The 12,843-nt window shown below is 34.5% G+C and overlaps 1 protein-coding gene across 3 annotated transcripts in view; it reads left to right on the forward strand.

The window, feature by feature from the left end:
- The window catches only part of Fancl (E3 ubiquitin-protein ligase Fancl), a 305,279-nt gene that overhangs the window by 70,272 nt on the left and 222,164 nt on the right, over nt 1-12,843 (forward strand). For all 3 annotated transcript variants that reach the window (XM_090399196.1, XM_090399198.1, XM_090399197.1), the window contains exon 4: nt 304-357. In XM_090399196.1, the coding sequence (XP_090255322.1) occupies nt 304-357 (54 nt within the window). The remainder of the gene's footprint in view (nt 1-303; nt 358-12,843) is intronic.

Genomic DNA, 12,843 nt, shown 5'->3' on the forward strand with positions numbered 1-12,843 from the left:
GCTGCAGATTGGCGACAAAAAATTTCAATTAATCTAAAAAAATTGCATTCATTGATTAATCACCTGCTTAAAGTGGGAAATAATATCATTTCATTAAATTGTGCATATCGAATTTGCGTTAAGCAAGGTCTTCATATTTGGTAATAATTATTTTCTATGCAATAAATTAGAATTGCAAATCCTTCAACACATTTTCTTTGATTATTCTAATTTTTTGATTCGGAGTTATACAAATGGATTTTATTGTATTATAAATTGTGTGAAATAAATATAAATAACTTAACAGCAAAATTATTTTTACAGTGTCAGGCATGCACTTCAATATGTATGTTTCTTTTTGAACTACAAAATATTATGGTAAGTCGTAATAACATATGTAATTTTTTTCCCTTCTGTCTTATTGTTGTTTTTGCTATTATTATTACTATTATTAATACTCCTATATATAATCTCCATGGAATCCAGAAACTCAGCACAGGAGATCCAGTTTAATATGGAACATAGATGATGAGTTATGATATCTGCCCTCCTAATAGCTGTTTTTTTTTTGTTGAAATTTAGATGTCCCTTTAAGTTGAGGAGATCGTTTTTTATAATAATTACACCCACCAAAAGTTGGAATCCTGTGACATATTGGGTGCCACTGTTCTTCCTTTTTTTTTTTCTTATTTTTTTCATCTCATCATATGACTATTTTATATAGATTACAATATAAACAACACAAGAGAAAAATAAATAATTCATTGAACATACTAATATTTCTCTGCATTTCAACCAGCATACTCAAAGCACAGAATTACAGAATCTGGAAGAAATGTGCACTAAATTCAATTGTTGTAGAAACAGTTCAAATTGTAACTGAAAAGGAACTAATGTCTCAAAATAGACCACACTTCAAGATGTGTAAGAGGATGAAGTTGGATGAAGGTATTTGAATGGATAGTTTGGTATGAAATTATTGTTTAAGGCAGGGGTCTTCAATGCATGGCCCACGGGCCACAGGTGGCCCACGGAGCTCTTTGCTGTGACCCACCGGCCATTTTAAAAACATTACTACTTAACGTTAAAACGCAATTAAATAAAAAATAATTTCAATGAAGCCCGTTGGTCACCAAGCTATACTGCAGTATTTAGAATTGTAAGCTGCTTTCCGGATTCACAATGAATGCTGTGCATTTGATACTTTACATAAAATCCTATAAAAATAAATATTAAATAGACATGCTTCTTCAGCCATCTACCAGCTCCAAGTGATACTTAAGTACTAGTACTAATGTCGCAGGTAGATGGCTGAAGCAGTATGCCGTCTAGTGCCTTCCAGAAAAATCTCGAAGGTTCTCGATATTTTTCAAAAGTCTCGAAGGTCTTTGTTATTTTCATATAAATACAAGAGGATCTCATCCACATTCAGTCAGTCGTGAACATGTGATATTTGTGTATAAGCACACGCAGGTTCGTTGTGTCAGCCATAGCCTATTGTGGTTTTATATTGTCAGACTTTTTTCTTTAGTGTGAGACATATTCAGTGGATAATAACCATTACATGGCCATTTTGGATCATTTTTTGAGTTCACCTTCTATCACTATGGCATCTACTAGTAAAATGCGTAAATCAAGTGATTCTTGTCGGGTTTTTAATGAAAAGTGGATCAATTTGTACTTTTCTTTGTCAATCGACGATAAGCCAGTGTGTTTAATTTGTCATGAGTCAGTATCAAAAGAATACAATATAAAACTACCTATGAGACAAAGCATGCATCCAATTTCGATCATCTTCAAGGGCAGTTTTGTGTGTGGACAAAGTGAACCATCTCCAAATTGATTTAAAATGCCAGCAGGGTATATATGTTTAAAAGGCAGAGGGTAGAGAGCAAAGCATGCATCAAAGTAAGTTATGTAATAGCTGAAAAAATAGCTAAAAAATCAAAAGCCTTCTTGGATGGCAAGTTTGTGAAAGAGTGTCTCATCGCTGCTGGGGAAATTCTGTGCCCAAATAATCAGGAAGTGTTTGAAAAACCGAGTTTGTCTGGGGTAACTGTGCACGACATGTCGAAGAACTTGCCAATGACATTGAAGTAACTTTAAAAAAATGGTTGACCAAATTTACATCATATTCGCTTACTTTAGATGAGATCACAGATGTGATCAACAATTCACTGTGACAGAAGAACTACTAGCACTCGTACCTATGAAGGGAACAACGAAAGGCACTGATATTCTTGAAGCCGCCAAGAAAACGCTCCAGTATTTCGACCTCAGCTTAACCAACCTCGAGGGTGTGGTAACTGATGGTGTCCCTGCTGTGGTGGGAAAGAATAAAGGGTTTGTTGCGCTGCTACAGAAAGAACCAGAACTAGAAGGAAAAGATTTCTTCCATTACCACTGTTTAATCCACCAGGAGAAAACTATTGGATTTGAGAATGTCATGAAAGTTATTGTGACTGTCGTCAACATTATTAGGGCAAGAGGATTGAATCATCAATTCCAAGAGTTTTTGACCCAAGAGTGCAAAGCGTCCTTAGAAATGACTACATTTCTGAGGACGCATTCCCTAATCTTCGCTGGCATGCTTTGAAGATGTGCACTTTGTTAGGAAGCACATACTTATGTGAGCAGTTCTTCTGCAGTATGAAGCATGTGAAGTCCAAGACAAGAACTAAGATTACGGACCAACATCTCGAGAATACTTGTGCATAGCAACTTCCAACATTGACAAGCTGGTCAAGGAAAAGCATTGCCAAGTTTCCCGTTGACATTGCAAAAAATGAATGTTTTCTTCATTAGCTGAGTTTGTTTATTTTTATAGAATTTTATGTAAAGTATCAAATGCACAACGTTCCTTGTGAATCTGAAAAGCATCTTACAATTGTAAATACTGCAGTATAGATTAGTGGCCTGTGGGCTTCATTGAAATTTTTAATGCAGCCTGCACCGTCTGAAAGGTTGAAGACCCCTGATTTAAGGAGAACTTTACCTGTCTTCTCTGATGAATCTTGAATATAAAAGATGACAGTAGCCTTGTTTTGATCTTTTGTGTGTTTTGATTGTAGAAGAGGTGGGGAGGCATGCAGTATTTTATCTGCTTGGCTATGAAAGTGTTGCAAAGACACATGCGGTTCATTTATGTGTAGCTGTGTTGTTGCATGATTTTCCAGAAATTCCATTTAGAAATTGGCATTGGGAAGTGGGGAGAAGAGAGGAACTCATAGCAGTCCCATCAGTTGTTTATATATTTTTCCTTTTTGTGAAAAATAACCTTAATAAAACGATAAATTTGAATAATTTATATATGTCAGATAGGAAATGTGACTTGATAAGGACTAGTGACTCTGTCAATGATATTTTAGTAAACAAAGAAATAAGATCAAATTGCACTTTAATGGAATAATTTTCAGCATAAAGAGAAGTAATTAAACAACAGGTTTCATCGATTCAGTATTTCATCTCAGTCACAGAGATATCATATTGGGATTACAATGTTAAAATTGTAATAATGCACACAAAAGCACACAAGAAATAATAAGTGGAAGAAATAATATAGAATAAATAAAGTAAGGAATGAAGTCCTATAAGGGGTGGCTTCTGTGGGTGTGTTGGCTAGCCATAGATGTTGGGCAGCAGGCCTAAGAATAACCATTTTCCAAATTTTAGGAAGTTAAATACATTATCATCATCATCAATTTCCTGATATATACCTGCAAGAGGTGTTCAGGTTACTATGACACCACGACATGATTAAGTTTACGTTATTATTAATTTCCTATCCGCAGTTTCTCTCCAAATTAGTCTATTACTTGTAAGCACTCTGTTATTGTCATACTTCGCATTTTGTTCTTCTAGGACAGTTCTAACTGATTCAATTCATCCACTTCCAGACAGAGGAAGACCTTGGTCTTCCTCTGTCTCTCTTTCTCACCATTATGACATCAAACACCTGTTTTGCTAACCATTCCTCACCCATTCTATTTAAGTGGCCATACCACCTTAGATTAGTGCTGTTGACACATTAATAGTAATAATAATAAGTAATAATGTCAAGTTCCTTTCTAATATCTTCATTTTTGATATGATTCTGCCATTGATGCCATTGGTTTGCTCCTTAATTCTTCTCAGAACCCCTCATACCTGTGGTCTCTAGTCTTTGATCAAGTGCTCGTTATTTCTAACCCAACTCTCTGATTCCTAACTTCAAACTGGTTTGAACACGGTCTTGCATGCTGCTAGTTTGGTGTTTTGGCTAATTTCTTTTTTATTCCATGTAAATTTATTCAGCTGGCTACCCACCATACCAGCTTTGTTTATTCTGTTGTCTATTTCCAGATTTAACCTGCCATTTTCACTAAAAACTGTGCATAAATAGCTGAAATATTTTACTTGTTCTATAGGATCCCTATTCAGAATGCAGCTGAAGTTTTCTTTGTTCTTGTCTATTTTCATAGTTTTGGTTTTTTTTTTTTTTTTAATTGCTGATTTTCATTCCAAATTTGTTACAGCTGTTATTCAGTTTATTTAGAGAATCCTGTAGACTTGCACTAGATGTGCTTAGGATTACAACATCATCTGCATAAAGCAAAGAGCTAAGTTTGACATCTCCAATTCTAATATCAGGCCTAACGCCACTTTTTTTTTTTAATAATGTGATCCATATAGATGGTGAATAAGAGTGGAGATAATATGCATCCTTGTCTTACCCCTTGTTTTACATCAAACCATCTTCCTGTATTTCCTTCAATTCTAACTGCTGACTGACAACTTAAATATAGACTGTGGATTGCTTTGCATAACGTTCCATTTACCCCATGTAATTATAGTGTTTTGAAAAGCTTTTCTTTGCACAATTGTATTCCTTTTCCAGATCTACAAAACTTAAGTATATATCTTTGTCATATTCCCATTTCTTAACTATTTGTCTTAAAGTGAATATCTGATTTTCACAACCTCTATTTGCCTGAACCCAGCTTGTTCTTCTCCAAGTTTCTCTTCCACAGTCTTTCTCAACATCTTTTTAAGTATGCTTGCATAAATCTTATCTGGAACACTCAGTAGGGATATATCTCTCTAATTCTCACATTCAGCTTTATTCCATTTTTTATAGATGGGTACTACGAGAGCTCTTTTCCAATCATAGGGAATTCAACTTTCTGTCCAAGCCCTCTGAATTATGCAGTGTACTCATTGCAAAACTTTTATGCCTCCATACATAGCATTTCTGGTTGAATATCATCTACTCCCACTGCTTTTCCACATTTCAAGTTTTTGACTGCTTTCTTTACCTCAAGTAACGACATGTACTAATCTTTGCATTCCTCTTGAAAACTTTCTACTGTGGTTCTGTCACTGCTTGGTTCATTTAACAGTCTTTCTAAGTGATTACTTCAGACACCTAGGATATCCTTGTCTTCAGTTTTCAAGTCACCTTTGCCATCTTTGATTACTTTTATAGTATTCTTTTCTCCATTTCTAAGCTTTTTCAAAGCCTCCAGAACATTTTGCCACCTTCCTGATATTTATTTTCCATACTCTTATCATTCTTCCCATGACTTTTGTTTAGCTACTTTTACACATTAGCTTTTTTACACATATTAGCTTTTTATCTGAAGAAGGCATTCATTGATTTACCTAAGGGAGGTATCTGGTGAAGTTGTATGCAAGGATAGAAAAATGAAAATACCATAGTGGATACAAGAAGTTAAAGAAGCAGTCTGGGAAAAGAAGAAAGCGTACCAAGTTTCTAGCAAATAAGTTAGCAGATGCCCTAAAAGAATATAGAGAAAAATGTAAGCGAGTTAGCCAATGAGACTCCAATGTTTGGGTCTTGTTTTCAGTTTGTTTCATTTTTTCTTCAATAATGTTTGTATAGTTGGGTCTACAATTTACCTTTTAAAGCTGCTCAACTTTAATTCTTTTTAATTTAAAACTTTCTTACTGTCTTACTGCTTTTTTCAGTATGATATCCATTTTTATCCTGCTTAGTATTAAGTAATGGTCATTTCCTTCGAATCCTATGTACACTCTTGTATCCTGAAACAGCATGATATCAATATCAGCAATGACATAGTCAATGAGGCTTTTCTTATTTCTTGTGTATTCTCCTCATGTGAACTTGGGCACATCTTTATGTTGAAAGATGGTGTTAGTAATGACTAGTCCGTGTCCTGACTAGAAGTCCAACAAATGACAACATTATTATTATTAGCTTTGCCCTTTTCTTCAAATTTACCCAAAATGTTCCTATATGCCTCTTGAGATTCATTTCCTACTCTCCTGTTCAGGTCTCCAACACGGACCACTTTTTCCATTTTTTTTATATCATCTGTCTATTCTAATGACTCAAACAACTACGCTGCATCTTCCTTAGAAGAACCTTCTGTAGGGTCATAGGCACAAATAGAACATATTTATTAAAATTAGGCTGGTTTTTAAAGTCTGCTACAGGTTCTAAAAAGAGTCTTTCAAGTTTGTATTTGCTTCAATGGAGCATGGGCTTTTCTTCGATCTGATTCTATTCTGTATAAGGTCTCCAAGGCATTGTCTGCTATGTCTGATTAGCTATAATTGTGGTGATAGATGTATTTTTTGTGTTCTAGGTGGATGTTAGCAGATCTCCTGGTCTGATATTGATATGATAATTTGTAAGAACAAGAAACTTTGTGAACATTTGGAATTTGAAACCAGCTTCAAATGAGATTTGAAAGCAGTACAGAGATTATATTTCTTCAAAGTTCTGGTTATTTCTTCTGAACCGCCCAGATATAGGGAATAGTAATGGCATTACTGTAGTCTTTATGTTAAGAGAGAGTGTAATGTCGAGGAAGGGACTAACCCTTGTTAACTTGTCCAACCTCTGTTCCAGTCAAAGTGCTGTTGCAGCAGAACTTGCCTTTATTCACCAAATATTCACCAAAAAAAAAAAAATCTAAAAATCTACAAATTATGACACCTAATGGACATAATCCTAATTTGTAGGAAGTTTTCGGTATTGAGACCACATTATTATGTAATTAAAGAGCTTAATAAAAATAAGCAGTTGAAACCTGACAAGTTTCGTGAATCATATGACTTTCATCATCATCAGGGGCACTGGTGCCTAAAAGTTTTACACAACAGTTAAATGATGCCTGGCATTCCAGACACCCACTATCACTATTGGCCATCAGGTAATTTGGCAACAAACAAAAATGTCATATGTTGATCGTAAATGTTTTACAAGAAAATTCCAACCTACATACAATAATGAATATGCCATTTGTATTCTGGTTTGTCAATTATATGTTACAGTTGTGAAATTATCAAAAAACATTTGTGTAATTAATTGTTAATAGGCTTTTGTTGTGTAAAACTTTTAGGTACGAGTAGCTTTGATGATGCAAGTCATACGATTTACGAAATTTGTCACGTTTTAATTGCTTATTTTTATTAAACTCTTTAATTACATAATAATGTGGTCTCAATACCGAAAACTTCCTACAGAACTACTAAACCACAGAAACTTACATTTGCATAATCTGGATTTATATATGTGGTTTCTTGTTTGCATTTACTTAGCTATGGCCATATCGGCGTTTATTCTTCGTTTTACCAATTACTATTTTATAGTGCAGAGTCTCATGTTTGTATTTAGTTGGCTAAGAAATATTAATGATTATTCTGATTTCCTAAATTTAATAAGAACAAAGATTGTAACCATTCACAAGGAGAGAGGTAAAAGTCCTGATAAACTCCCAGAACAAAATGATATTAAAGCAACTGATATAACCACAGGAAAGAACATACCAGTAGCCGAGTTATGAAGGTAACTTATGTTCTTATATTCTTATATCCTCATATGTTCTTTCTTGTGGTTATATCAGTTGTGTTAATATAATTTTTGTTCCAGATGTTTATCAGAACTCCCCCCGCCCCCTCCATATATGCTATTTGTGTGCTGTACTACATGAAAAAATTACATAGTGCACACCGAGCTTGCGGATGTTAAAATCTGGCTGTTATTCCTTTCTAAATTGATTTCGTTAATTTCAGTAATGCAAAATTGAGGCATCAATGCTTACTGCTGATTTCTGTCATTTGTGTACTACCGAACTAAAAATCCTATTTCTTAGCATAAAGTTTTATTTCTGTTAACTGTCTATGGGGAAATTTGTATTTACAGTTACTTTGTAAATTTGTAAGCGGTATATTTTTTTAAAATGCTTGGAAACAAAACAATTTTTCCAGACCTGATTTTTACTCATTTACTCATCATTTAATCCCACAAGTAAATGCACACATAGAAGCAATATACACTGCTCTAAGTAATTAAACCATTTCCTGGCCACTTTTATATTATCAGGCATCATAATACATTATACTGTACACATTACATTACAATAATACATGTCAGAAACATTTAGACATTAAAATTATATCACCTAAGAATTAGTTTTTTATTATTATTGATAATAATTCTAGCATTCATGATCATTTAGCAGAATTATGTAGTTTTACTTAAAAGCTAAATAATATAAATTAGGTTTTACAAAATTAAGGCAGTGTGTATTTTTTTTATTTGTATAAATATTCAATAAATACACCCTACCCAGAATAGAGTCAAACATTTTTACAAATGCAAAGTTATAACATGAAACCATTTTACTCATTGCAGATTTTTAGTGTCTACTTCTGCCTATTTAACAATCAGAAATTAGTACTGTGTTTTTCGAGAAATAAAACTGCTAATTAAAGCATTCAAGATGCATTATTGTGGATGTTTAGAAATTTGCTGACAGAATTTGAGGATTTCAATCACAGCTAATTAAACTCATGACAGTGTTTTTGTACCTTCCTTGTCAGCATAACATCTGGGTTGAAATTCACACATTTTCATATAATAAATGGTGTTTAAGTATGATATATAATTGAGGGAAAGTGAAATTCATTGCTAATAACTTTAAACATAAGGAATGATGAACTCCTTTAATTCTCTTTATGCTTAATCACACCCACACCCACCCACACTGTCTCTGCCTGAAAAACAATAAATATTAGTTGCACATTGGCTTTGATATAAATTACACAGACTTAAAATTATTTAATGGCATCTTATTTCTACTTGCAGTACCATGACAAATACTTTCATTTCATTAATTAAAATATTAATGCAGAATATTCTGTGCATTATTATTATTATTAAGAGAGACCTCCAGGGAATCAAGGACTCATCGAGGGAGGCCACATACTACATGCACCAGCTATTATACTTGTTCTGGAATTCATTCACATAGCTTGCACGCGCAAAATTCAATGGCAATCCATTTCATTCATTCACCACTCTATGAGAAAAATCTAGATCTCGCCCCTTTCATAGCAGCATTCATTCTCAGCTTCCAAGGATGCCCTCTTGTTCTTTCTCCATCCTCCATAAAATAAAAAATTCCCATCAATTGAAATCCTGTATGACCCTTTCAGAAGTTTGTAAGTCTCAATCATATCATCCCTCTTTCTCCTGTTTGCTAGTGTCTGCAGTCTACACAAATTCTCAACGTGTCTTCATGATCAGTATTCCACAATCCTGATATCATTTTTAACACACTCCTTTGTACTCTCTCCACGATATCGGAATCACAACAGAAACCAGGAGACTAGACTTGCACACAATAATCCAACTGAGGTCTTATCAAGGCCTTGTAAAGAGTCAAAAGGACATCCTTATCTTTACATGTCAAAGTTGTTTCAGAATTGCAATTAGCTTTTGAGTTGTATTTGAAATCTTTGCTAGCTACATGACCCCTGAACTTCAGCTATTTACTAACACTCCATGATCCCTAGCCTGATCGGTTTCTTCTAGCATAATCTCACCAATATAATACAGCATTGGATATCTAATCACACCAAAGCGCATGCATGACTTTCTTTTACTGACATTGAACTGATTTTCCCATGCCCACAATTCCAGCCTATTCAAATCATTCTGCAAGTACTGCATATCAGCTGCATTCCTGATTACTCTGACTACATCAGCAAATAGCTGTATGTCGCCTGTAAAATCCATCCCAATGTCATGAATGTACAGATTGAATAACAATGGACCAAGGACTAAACCTTGTGGTTCACCACTGGTTACCTTAAATCTTGCAGATTGACATCTCCCATACACCACTTTTTGATATCTGTCAGTCAACTATCCTCTTTATCTATGCTAATATTTTGTAATCCACAACCCATATTTTCAATTTATGCAACAGTTTTCCATGCTGTATTCTGTCAAAAAGCCTTAGTAAAATCCAAAATTATCATGGTGTATCCATTCCCCTTGGATAACTCAATGGTAACATTGTTATAGAATGTGAGCAAGTTGCTAAAACATGACCTTCCCTTAGTAAACCCATGCTGTTCCTTGCAAAGTAAAGATTCTCTGTTAACCCATTTCTGAATGCAAGCCCTAACCAACTTTTCCAAAATCTTCACCGCCACTTCTGACATGTTGATTGGTTGATAGTGAATACATTGGTGTTTACACCATCCTTGTGCAATGGGATTACTATACATTCTTTTCACTCTTGCAGATCTTCCCAATTCTGAGACTCAAATTATATACCCTGGTTAAAGGAATAGCCAGTTCATCTAGATAGGATTTAAATTATGGTCTTTCCAACCAAAGGGCTCATCTATACCAGCTGAGTTATGGAAGATTGATAGAGAGTCAAGCACACACACAAAAAAAAAACAAGATCTAAATCTTGGTGACTCACTGGTAGACTGAAAAAAATAGATTCTCATGATTAAACTAATGAGGCATGTGCTGAAGTTGTTTGCAAAGAGAAAAATCAAAACTCCATGGTGAACACAAGAAGTTAAAGAGATGGTTGTGGAAAAAAAAAAGAAAGCATATCAAAAGTTCCTAGCAAGTAAGTCAGCAGATGCTTTAAAAGAGTACAAATAAAAATGTAAGAGAATTCTGTGGCTAAGTAAAAGTAGTAGGTAAAAGTAAAAATAATAGGAAGATTTTGGTGAGAATATTGAAGTATGCCTTCCACAGTGAAAGAAATATGGAAGTATTCCTTTCATAGTATTCTTTCTTCATCATGGAAGAAAGAGTATTCTGAAAGGAATTACAGATAATAAAAGTGATATAAAAACTGAAGATGAAGATATTCTGGATGTTTGGAGCAATCACTTTGAAAGGCTGTTAAAATAAAACACTGTGATTATTGAAGCACAAAAAATTGACACAGTGTATTGTCTGAAGCAATTGCACAGTTTTGAAATACTTCATTATCAAATCCTGATATATATCATTTGAGCAAAGGGCTCTTGATTCCGCCACGCTACGACCGACAGTCTGGCTCAGATACGTTGATGACGTGTTCGCGATCTGGCCGCACGGGCGACAAACGCTAAACACATTTCTCAGCCACCTAAACAAACAACACGAACGCATACAATTTACCATCGAAATCGAAAACCAAAATTCGCTCCCGTTCCTAGACACACTAGTTACACATCTTCCTTCAGGCAGTCTGTCCTTCACGGTCTACTGAAAACTGACACACACACACACGGGCCAATACATACATGCGAATTCATACCACCACCAGCACAAAAATATGGAGTCATTAACACCCTTAAAAACAGAGCCACAACTATTTGCTCTAACCAGCAAGCCCTGAAACAAGAACTAAAAATCATTAGTGACACATTCATAAATAATGGCTATAACAAAATTACTGTCAATAAAATACTCTATAAAACCACAACAAAAATGAATCTAGATTACAGTAAAACCATAGCCATCCCATACATTAAAGGGTTATCAGAAAAAATCAACAGAATCCTACAACATTATAACCTCAATGCCACCTTTAAACCACCCACTAAACTTAAAACCATATTCAGCTTCTCTAAGGATCATCTCCTCCCATTAGCACATCCTGGAGTCTATTGCATCCGCTGCACCTGTAACTTACCGTACATTGGTGAAACAGGACGGACAATCTCTACACGCAAGAAAGAACACATTAGACACATTAAATATAACCATTATGGTGAAACAGGCTTCTCAGACCACGCACTTAACACCTTACACCAAATCGACTGGAAAAGCACCTGCTCCTTACACCGCACAAAAACCTGGTACGAAAGAAAATTTAAGGAATCCTGCGAAATCCTGATAAACCACCCAAATATCAACAATAAAGATGGTATGAAAATTCCAAGGATCTGGATGGCACACATTCAGCCAACCTAATATGAAAGATTCAACATAAAAGTCAGGACTCTAGCCACATCCGCTAGTATTAGAAACCATTCCACTCCAACTGGCTGGAATAATGTTAATATATGTATATAGTAGACAACACAAATAATAGGACTCTAGCGTTGATGTATAATTTTTTATTTTTAATTTGTATTTTTTTTTTTTCCCACCAGAGGTCAGGCCAACAATTGTGGTAGCGGTTGGTCAGTGTCTTTAACGAACCAGTTTGATTGTAGTATAACTTGTTTCTTGTGTATATTTGTACGCTCCAGAAGATGACCTTGACATAAAGGTCGAAACGTCGAATTGTAGATTTTAGTTATATTAAACTAAAGTTTTTATTCAAACACAGTAGTTGTCTCCATAATTTTCAAAAATGCATTCGGATCACTGTGCAAGCCTAAAAGAAAAGATTGTCTATTACACGTCATCTGTACTGTGTATGGTTAATATCTAAATAACTGTATTGATTTGCTTAAAAATAATATAATTATTGTTATAATTTCCAATAAATAAATATTATTTATTGGAAATTATAACTATAATTTAATTTAAATGTATTCGTGATATGAAAAACTTATGGTTTCTCGAACACTTCGAATTTGTGAGAT

Source organism: Typopeltis vanoorti, chromosome 10 (assembly GCF_054136105.1).
Source record: "Typopeltis vanoorti isolate ZY-2024b chromosome 10, IOZ_Tvanoo_1.0, whole genome shotgun sequence".
Classification (NCBI taxonomy): domain Eukaryota; kingdom Metazoa; phylum Arthropoda; class Arachnida; order Uropygi; family Thelyphonidae; genus Typopeltis; species Typopeltis vanoorti.